Source organism: Corylus avellana, chromosome ca5 (genome assembly GCF_901000735.1).
Source record: "Corylus avellana chromosome ca5, CavTom2PMs-1.0".
Taxonomy (NCBI): domain Eukaryota; kingdom Viridiplantae; phylum Streptophyta; class Magnoliopsida; order Fagales; family Betulaceae; genus Corylus; species Corylus avellana.
The window spans coordinates 6,294,222-6,311,335 of record NC_081545.1 but is presented as its reverse complement, the minus strand read 5'-3'; the positions used below and the strand labels follow the sequence as shown (position 1 = coordinate 6,311,335).

At 37.6% G+C, this 17,114-nt stretch overlaps 1 protein-coding gene across 3 annotated transcripts; it reads left to right on the top strand.

Moving 5' to 3' along the window:
* The first annotated feature begins 2,094 nt into the window (after positions 1 to 2,094).
* Positions 2,095 to 16,868, top strand: LOC132183274 (histone-lysine N-methyltransferase ATXR3). 3 transcript variants are annotated; one of them, XM_059596674.1, is made up of 20 exons: positions 2,095 to 2,341; positions 2,555 to 4,930; positions 5,066 to 5,122; positions 6,283 to 7,458; positions 8,336 to 8,709; positions 8,793 to 9,305; positions 9,404 to 9,504; positions 9,988 to 11,032; positions 11,147 to 11,218; positions 11,322 to 11,432; positions 11,538 to 11,638; positions 12,520 to 12,619; positions 12,711 to 12,806; positions 13,136 to 13,303; positions 13,410 to 13,535; positions 13,646 to 13,699; positions 14,111 to 14,358; positions 14,462 to 14,570; positions 14,667 to 14,969; positions 16,191 to 16,868. In XM_059596674.1, the coding sequence occupies exons 2-20, from the start codon at positions 2,674 to 2,676 to the stop codon at positions 16,365 to 16,367; spliced, it is 7,188 nt and encodes a 2,395-aa protein (XP_059452657.1). In that variant the 5' UTR covers positions 2,095 to 2,341; positions 2,555 to 2,673; the 3' UTR covers positions 16,368 to 16,868. The 3 variants fall into 3 exon arrangements, with proteins under 3 accessions (XP_059452657.1, XP_059452658.1, XP_059452656.1); XM_059596675.1 differs by having other exon boundaries at positions 2,548 to 4,930; positions 6,289 to 7,458; XM_059596673.1 differs by having other exon boundaries at positions 2,548 to 4,930.
* Positions 16,869 to 17,114: the final 246 nt, after the last annotated feature.

Here is a 17,114-nt window from a genome sequence, read left to right as displayed (position 1 = left end):
TAACGGCTAAAATTGATTGTGGGGTCCAAATTGAAAGCATTTGAAAGTTTAGAAGAATAAATTAAAAAATTTTAAAGTTTAAACAGAATATTTTAAAACGGTTGAAAATTCGAGGGTCTTTAACGAAATTTACCCATTTTTTTTTAATAAAGAGTATGTCCTCTAGTGGAATCAAAAACAGTATAACGTATTTGGATTTTGGTCTCTTGATTTATATTAAATAAGATGTTTATTCATTAAGATTCGACTTGTCAATTAAACTCTTTCTTAATTTTTTTTTTTTAAAAAAAAAAAATTTTAGACAAAATGTTCTCTAATAATATTTTTGGGTTCTTTTATTCTTTATTTATTTTTATTTTTTCCAAATTTCTTGTCTTTTCGTCTAACTTTTTTTTTTTAAATTTTTTTTATTTATTATTGGAATAACAATTCAGTTAGGTGAAACAATTGAGAAATTTCCAACAATTTGGGGGGTTGCCGCCGTGGCGATCCTGGTCCAGCAGAAAATCACTGTGCATTGGGAGTTGAGAATTGGGAAATCGGAAATCCCTCCCTTTTCAACCCTCCTAAAATATTTCGCTCAACTTGAGCGCCAAACGACCCGTTTTTACCAAAATCTCCCTCCTATACATTATAAAACTCCACAAGGAACCTCCATTCACTCCAAATGACAATAACACCCCTCCCAATCCCGTGAAATTACTTCTTTGGCCCAATCGTGGTGGCAAAATACGTACACGCTCGCTGTAGACTATACGAGTCAACTCGACACCGTATTTTTGTCGATGAGCTTCGGTTTGAGCTTTTCCTAATTTTACGATTTTTTTGTATTTGAAAATTGCTTTTATCCATCCCATAATTATTTCAAACTAGTTCTTGAATTTCTTAAGAAAAACTTCAGTTTATTCTCCTCAAAATGTCAATCTATTTACAATGTTAGCACGGAGCGATTAAAATTTGCAATCTCGCTATCTCATATTTCAACGTCTTTTAACCTTACCTACACTTTTTAGGTTTGAGCTTAAATCAAAGACAAATAGATAAAATGTCTTTTATACTATTTTAAATTTTTTTATAAAAATACAAATTTATCCTTAATTAAACAAAAAAAAAAAAAAAAAGAAGTAAAACACGTTTTTAGTGAGTCTCTCGAAAAACATGTGGTAACCCCAATGAATTATTATTTTTTACTTTTTTTTTAACAAAGAGTCTATGATTGATACAAAAGTAAGTTAAGACTACCGTATTAGTAGCATTGTGTCATATATGTGTGATAAAGATGTGGTTTATCGTAATACTCAAAATAAAATATTTAATAATTTTTTATATCAACATTAAACTTGAGTCTATTTTTTTATTTTTCAAATTTAAAGGAATATTAGAAATTATATTTTTATATTATAACTATCTTATTATTTTAACTGGTAGTTCCAATCAACCCTTGATTTTTTTTTTTTTTTTTTTTTTAAATCATTGATTCAAAAGTTTGTTAGGATTTTCGCTTCAACATTGTGGGATTGTTTGTGAGATAAATATGTAATTTTTAATATTACTCTTTAAATCAATATTAATTTTTAAATAATTTTATATACTCTATTTTTATTATATAATAATAATAATTAGTTCACATGGTTAATGCTACGTGGCAATCCCAAATAATTTTTGAATTAATTTTTACAAAAACAGATTAAATAATTAGTTGTGACTGACACTAAGATAATTATAGAATAAAAATATATGATTTAAATAAGTAATTTAATTTAATTTTTTCTAGCCTATAATAACATAAGATTGTGCTCTCAATCCCAATCTCGGAAGAATTCAAGGCCGAGTCAACAACCCGAGTCAATGCCAAGCCCCAAACAAATAGAGCTAGGGTTTGCCTGGTACTGAGTCTACGGACCCCGTATCCCCCAAAAGCCCTTGACCTTTCCATATACAGCACCCTTCTGTGGCGCATCTTATACATGACTCCAGGGATAACTGCGTCTTTTCCAATATCCACAGTTCCTCCAACAAAATTCACAGACACGGAGGGGCAAAAACGGAAAACCAAAAAGAGAAAACGAAAAGAAAAGGAAAAAAAAAAGAGAAAATTAACACGAAGGCTTCGTCTTTCAGACCAAGAACACAACGAGAGCGAAACACAAAGATATAGCGCAGCGAGAGAGAGATACAAGAAAGAGAGAGGGATTTTTTCAGAAAGATTGAAAATTTGTGCGACCATTTTCTTGGCCTCTCTCGATCTGTGCTCGTCAGGTTTTTCTTCGCAAGCGGTTAGATTCACAGCTCCCAAGAATCCCCTCGCCGATCTGCTCAAGTCAGCTCCTCAATTTTCTCGGTAATTTTCTCTCGCTTTCTCTCTCTCTTTTCTCAATTTTGCTATCCTGATTTCAAGGAATCCAAACCCTAGGGTTTTTCTAACAAAAGCGTATTCGATTGGAGGTTTTATACTTTTTTGGTTTTTTGCGTGTGGATATTTTTCTCAATGAAACCCTACATTTATTGATTTATGGTTTGTTTCTTTGTGAAATTTGTCGACGTTAGGGTTCAGAATTGGAGCGAGGATTTGATAATTTTGAAGCGAATTGCAGTATGAGCATCGACAGCCCCGGGGAAGGGGAGGATTAGGGTTTTCGAGGTTTCGGCCAAAAAGGAATTGGGGGGACTTCCATGGGTGATGGAGGCGTCGCATGCATGCCTTTGCAGCAGCATCATATGGAGAGGTTTCCAATTCCAGAGAAGACGCTTTATGGCAGTGCAGGTAAGAATGGCAGCAATAGCAACAACAATGGGTTCAATTCCAAGTCGCTTAAGTTCGCTGACACCGAAAGAAAGAAGAAGATGAAGGTGAAGAAGGAGCAATTGGCAAAGAACGTAGAGTCCGAAAAGAGTGAGCTGGGAGCGAATAGGGTTAGGAAGAGTAACAAGGAAGTTGAAAATGGTGAAATTTGTGCTGAGAAGGCGCAGAAGGATGAGGTGGAAGAGGGTGAGTTGGGGACTTTGAATGGAGATTATGTGTCACGGAGAAGTGAGATTGAGAAGGGAGAGATTGTTGAGAAATGGAGGAGAAGTGAGGTGGAGAAGGGAGAAATTGTTCATGGGAAAGGGAGGAAAGAGGAGGTGGAGAAGGGCGAGATAGTGCTGGAGAAGACCAGGAGAGGAGAGCCTGAGAGAGGAGAATTTGGGTCGTGGAGAGGCACAAAAGATGAGATTGAGAAGGGAGAGTTCATTCCAGATAATAGATGGCATAAAGGGGAAGCGCCAAGGGATGAGTACAATTACGGTAAATCACGCAGGTATGATTCGGGTAAGGAGAAGGGGTATAAATCTGAGCTTGAGCGTACACCACCTTCTGGGAAGTATTTGGGTGATGATATTTTCCGGAGGAAAGAGTTCAACAGAAGTGGAAGTCAGCTTAGTAAAGGTACCAGGTGGGAGAGTGGCCAGGAGAGGAATATAAGGATCAGTTCGAAAATTGTGGACGAAGAAGGTTTATATAGGAATGATTACAGCAATGGGAAGAACCATGGGAGGGATTACTCTTCTGCTAACCGGTTGAAGCGGTATGGTGCTGATTCAGATAGCAGTGATCGCAAATATTTTGGAGATTATGGGGATTATGCAGGTTCAAAAAGCCGGCGGCTTTCTGATGACAACAACCGCACTGCCCATTTGGAGCATTATTCACGCCGTTCTGTGGAGAGGTCTTACAGGAATTTAGCCTCCTCAAAAATGCCTTCGTCAGACAAGTACTCCTCTAGGCATTATGAATCTTCTTTGTCTTCAAGAGTAGTTTATGACAGGTATGGTCGTAGTCCTAATCATTCTGAGCGGTCCCCACATGACAGGGCCCGGTATTATGATCACCGTGACAGGAGTCCTGTCCGGCGGGAAAGGTCACCATATGGTCGTGAAAAATCTCCTCATGGTCGTGAAAGATCCCCATATGGTCGTGAGAGATCTCCATATGGTCGTGAAAGGTCCCCATATGATCGGAATCGCCACAATGATCATAGAAATCGTAGTCCCACTCATGCAGAGCGGTCCCCACATGATCGATCTCGAAACCATGATCGCAGGGATCGGACACCTAGCTATGTGGAACGGTCTCCACTTGATCGGAGTAGGCCCAGTAGTTATCGTGAAACAAGTCGTAAAGGTGGAACAAGTGAAAAGCGCAACTCTCAGATTGGTAGTAAAGGTCAAGAAGATAAGCTCATCCAGAGGGATTCTAATGGAGAAGACTCGCAGTATCCAGCCAAAGAGTCTCAAGATAGAAGCAGTGTTCATAATATTAATGGATCTGTTGAGAAAAATGTTGACTCTGAGCCTCGCAAAGAAGAGCAGTCTCAGAGTCCAAGCATTGACTGCAAAGAAGCTTCTAACGTTGATGGCCCTCTTCCTGAGGAGCTGCCATCGATGGAAGAAGATATGGATATATGTGACACCCCACCACATGTTCCCATGGTGGTGGATTCGTCTACAGGGAAATGGTTTTACCTTGATTATTATGGGGCGGAGTGCGGGCCTTCTAAATTATGCGATCTTAAAGCTCTTATGGAAGAAGGAGCTCTAATGTCAGATCACTTGATCAAGCACGTAGATACTGATAGGTGGGTAACTGTTGAAAATGCAACTTCTCCTTTGGTGACTCTGAGTTTCCCATTCATTGTGTCAGACACCATAACACAGCTGGTGAAGCCTCCAGAAGCTCCTGGCAATCTTTTGGCTGATACAGGAGATGCTAGGCAATCTGGTCCTCAGAGTGGCGAGGAAATATCTGTCACTTTGTCTGAGCCAGTGGTTCGCACAGATGACACTGCAGCTGTTTTCGAGCCTTCAAAGGATCCCCACATTGATGCAAGGGTTGGGGCTCTGTTAGAGGGCTTTCCTGTTATTCCTGGCAAGGAACTTGAGACTGTTGCAGGTATTAGTTTGTCTGGAAATTACTTTAATTCTAATCAGTACCGAATACGTTCTTAAGAATTTGGTCCTATTTCTTGCTTTTTTTCTTTTCTAGATTTTTTACTTCCCATGTTTGTGGAATTTTTTCATCTTGCAGAAGTTCTGCAAATGAAGTTTGAACATGCAGAATGGCAAGGGTGGGGAAATTCTGAAGGTAGACTATCTCTGGAATTACTTTCATTTGTTCTTGTGTTTTTCTCTATTTTGGCTAAAAATCTGAGCGTTTATATATATATATATATATATATATATTTATTTATTTATTTAAGTAAAAAGGAGAGGGGTCTATCTGTCCTTGAACCACAGTTCTTCACTTATGTATTTATTTATTTTACTCCAGAAAAAACAAGCTTCTGTCTTTTTTTTTTTTTGTTTTTTTTTTTTGTAATGGCCCAGAAAGAAAAATGTATTTTAGTAATCAATGGCTTAGATGTAATACTTTAGTAGAGGAGGGGTATGTTTGCTCTACTGTAAAGCTAGAAGCACTTAAGCAGCTCTCAATAGGTTTTCCGTAATATGCTGGATAATATAATTTAACCATTTTTGGATTCAGGTATGTTTACCATGAAGTAAAGTTTAAAGCACGTAAACAACTCTCTATAGATTATACATAAAATGCTAGATAATATAATATAATTTAATTCATTTACTTATCAAAAAGGTGAAATAACTTCTGGTCGTGCCAAAATAATTGGCTTTGTTTGTTAAAGCTTTTTCCTTCTCTTTTTTGTTTTCTCTTTTCAGAACAAAAACACTAACAAATAAACTAAAATACAAAATGCTCAAAATTGTTTTCATATTTATATCACATCAAAGCATTTTTTTTTTTCTTTTAAAAAAAAGCACCCTCCTAGAATCATTAACAAATGGAGCCTTTATATTTATTTAGTTGGACTAGTTGATATTGTCTGTCCGGTCCCCTCCCCCCTCTTTCCCAAGAAGTCAGTTTCCCCCACTTTTAATATGAAGACAGTATGGACCCTAACCTAATATAGGCTTTGCAAGCAGAGTAGAAGGCGAGGTGTCAATTCTATTTCTGTTGCCTTGTACTAAGGCCCGCACCCCCACCCAAAAGAAAAAAAAAAAGAACAAGAAAAAAAAATCTGCATGTGAATTGTTGTTTTATCGTTGCAGTTGTGCACATAAGAATGTGAAAAGTTGATTTAGACATTATATGTATGTTACGAATTTTGTACATCCATATGGTTGAAATATTCTCTGAACAAGTCTTAATAACTGCATTAAATGCACATATCCAATCTACATATGCATGTCAAGATATGCATCTCATGACAAAAGTTTATTCCGGGCCAGGTACAGGTTTCCCGTGGTGTCAGACTCACATCAGCGAACATTCTGATCAGAAAACCGACGAATTGTCCAGAATTTCTGACATTAAATCAAAAGAAGCTTTAATTGTAGCCTCCGAAAAGGATCATGTTTTTGCCTGTGGAGAATTTGGTGACTGGTTTTCTGGCCGATGGTCATGCAAGGGTGGGGACTGGAAGAGGAATGATGATGCTGCCCAAGATAGATCTTTCAGAAAGAAGCTTGTTCTCAATGATGGCTTCCCGATATGCCAGATGCCAAAGTCTGGGCATGAGGACCCTCGGTGGCATCAAAAAGATGACTTGTATTTTCCTTCCCATAGCAGGAGGCTTGATCTCCCTCCTTGGGCCTTCTCTTTATCAGATGAAAGGATTGATTGCAGTATGAGCAGATCACTTCAAAGTAAGCCTGCTGTTGCAAGGGGAGTGAAAGGAACTATGCTTCCAGTGGTCAGGATAAATGCATGTGTGGTCAAGGACCATGGTTCATTCGTTTCTGATCCCCGCATGAAAGTCCGAGGAAAGGAGAGGTATTCTTCTAGGTCTTCTCGGCACTACTCTTCAAGTAGTGATGGCAAGAGATCATCGGTAGAAGGCGATTCTCAGTCAAAAAGTGTTAATGATCAAGGTTCACAAGACTCCTGGAAGTACATGACATCTATCAACGCTCCAAAAGATCATCTTTGCACAGTTGATGACTTGCAATTGCATTTGGGTGATTGGTACTACCTTGATGGTTCTGGGCATGAGCAAGGGCCTTCATCATTTCCACAGCTGCATGTCTTAGTAGATCAAGGTATTATTCAAAAACATATAAGTGTTTTCAGAAAATCTGATAAAATTTGGGTTCCAGTTGCCTCTGCTGGAGAGACCTCTGAAGCCACTGTCAAGAGTGAACAGGAGAACGATTCCGCTGGTGATTCTTCAAGAACTGTTTCACAATCTCAAGCTTCTGCCCTTGGTGATCCTAGAACAAAACCAAAATTTTCTCATGACCTGCATCCTCAATTCATCGGTTATACACGTGGGAAGCTACATGAATTGGTAATGAAATCATATAAAAGCCGTGAGTTTGCCGCAGCCATAAATGAAGTCTTAGATCCATGGATCAACGCTAAACAGCCAAAGAAGGAGATGGAGAAGCACATATACCGTAAATCAGGTATGGTTAATCTTTTAAATTTCCATTGGTATCCTGGATTTTGTTTATTGAAAAAGCGGATTTAGTTATTCCAGGATGAGGTACCAGGTATCTTTCTTTTATTTTCATCTCATACTGGCAGAGTTCTAGTAAAGGACCTGCTGTTCAGTCTTCAGCTAGGATATGTTTTTGGTAATAGTTCATCCGCAACCCCTTACTTGTAGCCACTAGACATAAAGGAAGTCATTTCTGATATTTGTGCAAGGTATTTTTGTGGTTTTCTCAGGTCTCATATGCATGCGGCTCTATGTCAAACTTTTTTATGCATGCATCTATTTTTCTATCCTTAAATGCATTGCCATCAATTTTCCAATAATAGAGATCCTGCACCAAAAGGCATAGCTGGCCCCTTTGGGTTTTTTTGTCTTCTTTATTTTATGCATGTGCTAGCTGCGTGTATGTATATTTTCTAATTTCATGGGTGCCGTTTAGCAAACAACATTACACCGCACTGTTCATAGTTTAAAAAATTAAAAAAGAAAATAATGATTGATATAGGAAAGTGAAAAAGTGGTATTGGAAAGTGGAAAAATTTTCTTTTGTAGTGATTTTTTTATTTGAATAGTAATAAAAGGTAAATGATGTGATATAAAAAGTGAATGATGGGATATTAAAGTGAGAATGTTTTGATGTTGATTTTTTTGAAAAAATAAAGTGACGTGTGGGAATGTGATGTAGTTTAACAGACAAGGCCTCTCTGCCTTCAATTGATTCATGAATATCATCCTCTTTGATGCAGTTTTTTTCTTGCTACTACTAGCTAGGTACTTGTTACTCCTTTTTCTTTTTGTTAATCCATTATATATTTTTGGGATTGGTGGGGGCTTGTTAACTACAGAAGGTGATGCACGTGCTTCCAAGAGAGCCCGGCTGCTGCTTGACGATATTGAAGAAGACTACGAAATAGAAGAGGACACACAGACAATTCAAAAAGATGAGTCCACGTTTGATGATCTATGTGGTGATGCTACTTTCTACAGAAAGGAGGGTGCAAATTCTGAAACTGAAATGGGAAGCTGGGGTTTATTGGATGGTCATGTGCTTGCTCGAGTTTTTCATTTTCTGAGATTAGACATGAAATCCCTTGCCTTTGTTTCTTTGACATGTAAACACTGGAGAGCTGCCGTTGGTTTTTACAAGGACATTTCAAAACAGATTGACCTATCATCTTTGGGTCCTAACTGCACCGACTCCATACTCTTGAACATCATGGTAGGTTTCCTTTGTTTGGCATTCTAGGATATCACAATTTCGTTTCTCTTTTATCTTGGCCTAATGTAATTGTTTGCTTACAGAATGGTTATAGCGAAGAAAAGATAAATTCGATGGTTCTAAAGGGTTGCACAAACATTACCTCAGTAACACTTGAAGAGATTCTTCATTCATTTCCTTGTATATCTTCTATAGACATCAGAGGTTGTGGCCAGTTTGATGAATTGGCTCGCAAATTTGCAAACATGAACTGGGTCAAGTCTAAAATAAGGAGTCTTAAACAGATTACTGAGAAAACTTCATCAAGTTCCAAAAAGGGTCGAGGCTGTGATATTGATGATTTTGGTGAACTAAAGGACTATTTTAATAGTGTCGATAAAAGAGACTCAGCGAATCAGTTATTCCGTCGAAGCTTATACAAAAGATCAAAACTATTTGATGCTAGAAGGTCCTCATCCATTCTATCTAGGGATGCCCGAATGAGGCGGTGGGCCATCAAGAAATCTGAGAATAGCTATAAGAGAATGGAGGAATTCCTTCTTTCAGGTCTTAAAGACATCATGAAGGAGAATAACTTTGATTTTTTTGTGCCCAAGGTATAGCTAGTCCTTGATTCTGCATGTCGTCATAAAAAAAAAGTTTCTCTATTATATATGTTCATAGTCTCTTATATCTTGTTCTTTTTGTTGACCAGGTTGCAGAAATTGAAGACAGAATTAAAAAGGGTTATTACATTGGCCATGGATTGAGCTCTGTCAAGGAGGATATCAGTCGAATGTGCAGAGATGCAATAAAGTAAGAGTTTTCAGGCCTGTATTTTGTGCTTCATAAAATAACAATGAATGATCAAATACCTTTAAATATCACAATCAAAAGGGCTTTTATTAACAAGGGGTTAGCAGCTCTTTAGGTTAAAGTATGATGGGTTAACTTATTACTGGTTAAGCAGTAGGATTTTTTTCTTTTTTGGTTCTCACCCTTAATTTGCGAACCAAGTCTTCTAAAGTTGTCATCACTCAGGGTTTTTCTGTAAGTTTGGGATACCGTATTTTAGTGTATTTTATTTCTTTGTGCAAGTTAGGCAACATAAAATTGTCTCAATCGACATTAACATTGATGTCAAATTAACTAATGTTCTTGCTGTTGCATCTGTGTTTCTGTCTCTGCAGTATTTTTGCGGTCAGGTCTTTATATGCTGAGTGCGACTCATGCAACAATGTTTCCTTTTCTCTTTTTTCTTAAATTTTCACTTAATTGGGTAATTATTTCTGTCTGTAGAGCAAAGCATCGGGGTGAAGCTGGAGACATGAATCACATTATTCCATTATTTATTCAACTTGCCACTCGTTTGGAAGAGAGTTCTAAGTCGTCTTATGAAAGGGATGAGATGATGAAGCCATGGGAAGATGATTCACCTTCTGCTTCGAAGTATAAGAAGAAGCCCAATAAATCTTTGACTGAAAGAAAGTACTTGAATAGGAGTAATGGCTCTAGCTTTGCAAATGGTGGTTTGGATTATGTAGACTATGCATCTGATCGAGAAATCAGAAGGCGTTTATCCAAATTGAATAAAATATCTATGGACTCAGAGAGTGAAACATCTGATGAGCATGACAGGTCTTCTGAAGATGGAAAGAGTGATAGTGAGAGTACAGCCTCAGATACAGAAAGTGACTTGGATGTCCGGTTAGAAGTTCGAACCGCGGAGTCCAGAAGAGATGGACGCTTTACACCAGATGAGGGTTTGGATTCTAGGACTGATGATCGTGAGTGGGGTGCTCGCATGACAAAAGCAAGCCTGGTTCCTCCTGTTACTAGAAAATATGAAGTCATTGATCAATACGTTACTGTTGCGGATGAGGAGGATGTGCAACGAAAGATGCGTGTATCTTTACCAGAGGACTATGCTGAGAAGCTTCAAGCACAGAGAAGTGGCACCGAGGAGTCAGATATGGAGCTTCCTGAAGTCAAGGACTATAAACCTAGGAAACAGCTTGGAGTTGAGGTTTTAGAGCAAGAGGTTTATGGAATTGATCCCTATACTCACAATCTTTTGCTTGATTCCATGCCGGAAGAATTGGATTGGTCTCCACTTGATAAGCATTTGTTTATTGAAGATGTGCTCCTTCGCACTTTGAATAAGCAAGTTAGGCACTTCACTGGGTCTGGAAACACTCCTATGATTTATCCGTTGCAGCCTGTATTAGAAGAAATAGAAAAATCTGCTGAGGAGGATTGTGACATACGAACTTTGAAAATGTGTCAGGGTGTTTTGAAGGCCATAGGTAGTCGTCCTGATGACAAATATGTTGGTTACAGAAAGGTATGTATGCATCATCATTATACTGCATGAGCATGGTACATCATTTTACTACTCTGACTTGTTACTATGCTGAGTCTCTTATTCTGTTACTTTCTGTTTGGTTGTGTTCATCAGGGGCTTGGTGTTGTTTGCAACAAAGAAGGCGGTTTTGGAGAAGAAGATTTTGTCGTGGAGTTTTTGGGAGAGGTATGACAACAATTGTTTGTGCAATCCATTTTCTAGCCATGAGAAAGTCCTTTGAAGGTTTATGATGTTGAACCTCCCCCACTCTTAAAAATAATTTTTGTAGGTTTATCCCGTTTGGAAATGGTTCGAGAAGCAAGATGGGATACGATCTTTGCAGAAAAATAATAAAGATCCAGCTCCAGAATTTTACAACATCTATCTTGAAAGGCCAAAGGTTTTCTTCAATTTAACAAGCCTTGTGCTGTAGGCTTTTAACGCTTTCTCCATTTCTCCTTGCATTGCTGACATTTTCATCTGGTCGTGCATTATAACCTGGCAGGGTGATGCTGATGGGTATGATTTGGTTGTTGTTGATGCTATGCATAAGGCGAACTATGCAAGTCGAATATGTCACTCATGCCGGCCTAATTGTGAAGCAAAGTGAGCCTTGTTTGTCTTTCTCTTTTTCCTGTTTATATCCTACCTCAGATTCATAAGCCACTTGATAATGGTATAGATACAGTATGAAAGACTTTGCTACTTATGACCTGCCTTTCGTACATTTTGGAATTTTGAATGGAGAGTAGTATAGAATGCAATAGAATGAAGTGATCTCATATCTTATATATATATATATATATAAAGGAAGTTCATTAAAAGTGCAAGGGGGAGAAAAAGACTTAGCAAATCAAGAATGAGAAAACAGATTACAAAAGTCTGCAAAGCTAGAGACATGGAGAAGGGAATTAGCTGAGATCCACTCAAATAGGGATTTAAGAAAAAATAAATCTATAGATCTGAGCTCGTTCTTTCACAACCATTGAAGCTTCGAGTGTTCATTTCTCTCTAAATGCACCACATTAAAAAGTAATGGATTACGTTGCTAACAATATCGATATCATTCTAACTAACCTTCTTTTCTAACATTCCACATTAAAATCTTTTACCTCATATACGAGGAATTAGCATCTTAAATTTTATTTACCTTGTCTAATTATCCAAAAAAAAAAAAAAGTGGACTGTTTTCAAAGTGTGTTGCATTTTTTGTTACTTATTACAGCTATATGAATTACTTTTTTGATAAGTGACATATTCTTGTTTATATTAGTTACTATGAATTCTTAATAAGTGGTGGGAATGATATTGAAGTTCTAGGATATATTGTTCGTTACTTCTTTTTTTTTTTTTTTTTAATCTTTTAATATGGAGAAACACGTGAGCATTCTCTCATTTACCCTCTTCCCAGATATCGTATTGCTTGGATGTGATTTTGTAAGTGAAACCAACTTTTGACCATCCTATAATTTTATCCTTGAATGCAGAGTTACTGCTGTAGGTGGTCATTACCAAATTGGAATTTATACTGTACGTAAAATTCAATATGGCGAGGAGATCACATTCGATTATAATTCTGTCACAGAGGTGTGTCTCTTTTCCCTGTTGGCCTTCTGTCTGTTTGGAGGATACTATACATGTTTCATAACTACTGATTAATGTCTGTTCATTTTGCTAGAGTAAAGAAGAATATGAAGTGTCAGTTTGTTTGTGTGGGAGTCAAGTTTGCCGGGGCAGCTACCTGAATCTGACAGGTGAAGGGGCTTTCCAAAAGGTACTGGCTTGAAGGCAATTTTCTTGACTATCCATGTTGAAAACTAAAAGCAAAATAAAATCATGAACAAAGTCTGATCAGGCTTCAAGGCTGTTAAGTTGGCTTTGACTAAACATCCTTATCATGTTGGATTAACATTCTTATCGGAATTCTTTCTGGTCACTGTAGAAGGCAAGCCTGATTGGGATTTTGATTTTCTCAGTGAAGTAATTATTAATTTTGTATTCTTGAGGCTGTTGCAGCCAGTGGAATTTTATTGGTCCTTTTCTACCTTGGATCTCAAAGTTGCGGTAGTTTCTGTTAAGTAGCTTATATTATCCATCCATCAGGTACTTGAGGAGTGGCATGGAATTCTGGACCGTTACCACTTAATGCTAGAAGCTTGCGAAGTAAATTCAGTATCTGAAGAGGATTACCTCGACTTGGGGAGGGCCGGTTTAGGCAGTTGTTTGCTTGGTGGGCTACCTGATTGGTTGGTAGCCTATTCGGCTCGCTTGGTATGTTCTTTTGCTGTCCCCCCTGATTTTTGTTCTGGAATTAACCTTTTCTGATAGTAATTTAGTCATCCTTTTGTTTTTCCTGACTTTTCCATTTTGGGTGAAGGTGAGGTTTATAAATTTTGAAAGAACGAAGCTACCTGCGGAGATTCTAAAGCATAATTTGGAGGAAAAAAGGAAATATTTTTCAGATATTTGTCTTGAAGTTGAGAGGAGTGATGCTGAGGTTCAGGTGAGTTGTTGATTGTCCTACTTCTCTCTTATTGTGTATGTGCACGCATGCATATGTTTGAGCAGGCTTGCACTTTCCTTGTGGATAATATCTTTTTTCTGGTGACACAGGCTGAGGGTGTGTACAATCAAAGGCTTCAGAATTTGGCTGTTACTCTTGACAAGGTGACTAGCTTCTCAAATTTTGTTATGTTAAGGAGCTTGCCAGTTCTTCTTTCCAGCTTCCATCTTTATTTCTTTACTAAAACCAGTGTCAGGACACATGAGACTATTTTGTTGTGATGGGCCTGGCTTTGGTGATTCTCTGAACCATATAGTTATATGATAAGATGATATTGATCCTGCTAGTCTGGGGTCTATAATCAAGAATCTGAGGCCAAAGTTATCTAAACCTTTGTATCATTCAATTACTTTGGATCTTTTAAGTTAATCTCTTTGTTAGGATCTTTACTCCTGATCTTTCAACTTGTGTCTAATGATGTCTTGGTGTTTTTAGTCTAGATCTCTGTTGTAAACAGAAAATTTTCTGCTTTCCTAGCTTTGTGAAAATGTTTATCTCTTGAGTTCTATTTACAGGTGAGGTATGTTATGAGAAGCATTTTTGGTGATCCGAAGCAAGCACCACCTCCTCTAGAGAAGCTGAGTCCTGAAGCCCTTGTTTCCTTTCTTTGGAAGGGAGAGGGATCATTTGTTGAGGAGCTTCTCCAATGCACGGCTCCTCATGTGGAAGAAGTTATGTTAAATGATCTCAAGTCCAAGATCCACGCTCATGATCCATCGGGTTCTGATGACATCCAGAAAGAACTTCAGAAATCTTTGTTATGGTGAGTAGTGTGCACTTCTTGGATTTTGTTTCAGTACTTTTTGAACTATGATGTTTTAACTGTTGAAACATAGTAGTCTTACGGGGTGTTCTTCGCTTGAAAGGTTGAGGGATGAGGTCAGAAATCTTCCATGTACCTACAAGTCTCGGCATGATGCTGCAGCTGACTTGATCCATATTTATGCTTACACAAAGTGCTTCTTTAGAATACGGGTATGTCTTACAGCTACAGTAACTCCTGGAATCTGTCTGCTAACTCTATCATGTGTAGTTCCTTTGATCTAAAGCAAATTTCATTTTTAAATGCAGGAATATAATTCTGTAACTTCTCCACCAGTTTACATTAGTCCACTTGACTTGGGCCCTAAGTACATTGATAAATTGGGGGCAGGTTTTCAGGAGTATTGCAAGACCTATGGTGAGAATTATTGTCTAGGGCAGCTGATTTTTTGGCATAACCAGACCAGTGCTGAGCCAGATTGTAGCCTGGCTAGAGCGAGTAGGGGTTGTTTGTTGTTACCTGAGATTGGTTCCTTCTATGCAAAGGTTCAGAGACCATCACGGCATCGTGTTTATGGCCCAAGGACTGTGAGGTTTATGCTGACAAGAATGGTGAGTTTAATAAGCTTATATTACGTTTATGTTCTTGTGTTCATTAAATTACTAGATATATGACCATTACCCTGACCTGGCCCATCCAAAACACTCTGTAAGCAACACTTCCAATCTCCATGTTTGCGTCTTAGGCATTGTGAGGGCTGTTGGACTCTTTTAGCAGAATAGTTAATGCTATGAAAATACCTGCTTAAAAGAGCTCCTTGGTGATTTGACGTTTTTGGTTGGTTTTGTTTGCATACCATATATTCTGGTGTAGATATGAAATTGTAGTCATTTTTTCTTACAGATTGCCCTTTTCCACATCTTGATATGTAGAGTTATGAATAGGTACTTTTGGTCATGTGGCTTAATTTAGGATGGCCCCTATAAGATAGTTTTATGAACTCTTGTTTGTTTTTCATTTTTGTTGACTTATCCAGATTCTTGTATGGACAGCTCTGTTGGATGCATAAATATTTATTTCAAATTAACATGTATTATTTAGGCTCTATTTGTTTCAGAGTAAAATATTGTTTGCAAAATGTTTTCCGTATTTTTCAGTGTTTGGTGTGACTGAAAATAAGTTTGGTTTGACCAAAAAAGCTTTTTAGTTTTAGAAAATGGTTTCTGTTTTTAAATTTCGTAAACTATTTTTCGAGTTTTAGTTTTTCCTTATCAAACCGTTAAGACCTCCGCTGGAGGTTGCTAGAAGTTGTTGACCATTTTACGCTGTTGCTAATTTTCCGTACAAGCAAAACGCCAAAAAGTATTTCATAGGAAGTGATTTTGTTGAAAATATTTTTCAGCGGAAAACATTTTACGTCGAAACAAACGGAACCTTAATATTAATTTTTATACTGGTTCGGTTCACATAAGTCTCTTGCTAAATCATCAAAGTTAGCTAACATGAAGCCTACCTAATTTATCCCCACTGCAAACATAGTCATGGGGAGGTCTTACAGATAATCAATAAATTTAACATACGTGAAAACTGCTACTTTTAACGACAAGCAGTTGTAACATTGGTTTCATAAGGGCCAGTGGTTGTAGTAAAATTGCCCCTAGTCTTAAATCTCCCTCAGGTTTCCCATTTAATGAACTTGAAGGGACTACTAAGGTTGTGGTGGACTAACCATTGCGATGTATGGAAACTACCTAACATGTTACTGAATTTTGAATGTTTTTCTTTTAGCTTTGCTTTATTTGCTTATCCGTTGCATCTTAAATGTTTTCCAGGAGAAGCAGTCCCAAAGACCATGGCCCAAGGATCGAATATGGTCATTCAAAACCTCTCCGAAAGTTTTTGGCAGCCCGACGTTTGATGCTGTTCGAAAAAATACTCCGCTGGACAAAGAGATGGTGCATTGGCTGAAACACAGACCTGCCATATTTCAGGCCATGTGGGATCGGTGAACTATTGCAGAGATTGGGGAAGCAGCAGGAATCATTAGCCAAGTCTTTGTTAATTGCTTTGGATTGATTTGTCAATTTTAGTTCACAGCTGCCCCCTTTAATGGGGGAGTTGTAATCATTCCAAAGCATCATTCGTTTTGTACTGCTTTTTCTCCTCATTCTTGTGTACAGTTTTTCTTACCATTGTAATTTGTAATTCGTTATCTGGTAGTGAGTAGCATTTGTTTTTCTCAGAAAAAAGAAAATTAGCATTGCTTTTCTCTCTAATTTAAGGAAAAAAAAAAAAAGAAGTGCAAAGAAGAAAAAAGTCCAAGGAATTGGGTGTTAATTATTTTTTTGGTTCCCCGTGTCAAAATTCTTTTGTGCCTTTCTTTCCTCTCACAGTAAGGCTTGTAATTTTCACAGAACAAGACGAATGAGCTGTATTTTCATCATTCTCATGTCTTGTTCATAGTTTAGGAGCATATTTTGACATTTACCTTCTAATTCTAATCTTGCTTATGTTTGTCAGAACTATTAGAAATAAGCTGGATGGGTAAGAGCCCCGCACGCTCTTCCAATGCAATCACTATAATTTATTTTGATAGAACCTAAATCTTATGTAACCAAACCAAGATTTCTGACTTGCTGTAATTGTAAAGTCTTATTTTTGCTGATCATTCATAATGGGAAGAGTTTTGGTTCTCATGGTAATTGTGATACAAGATTTTGTTAAGGGCAGAGTTTTTTTTCAAATTAGGTTGGAAG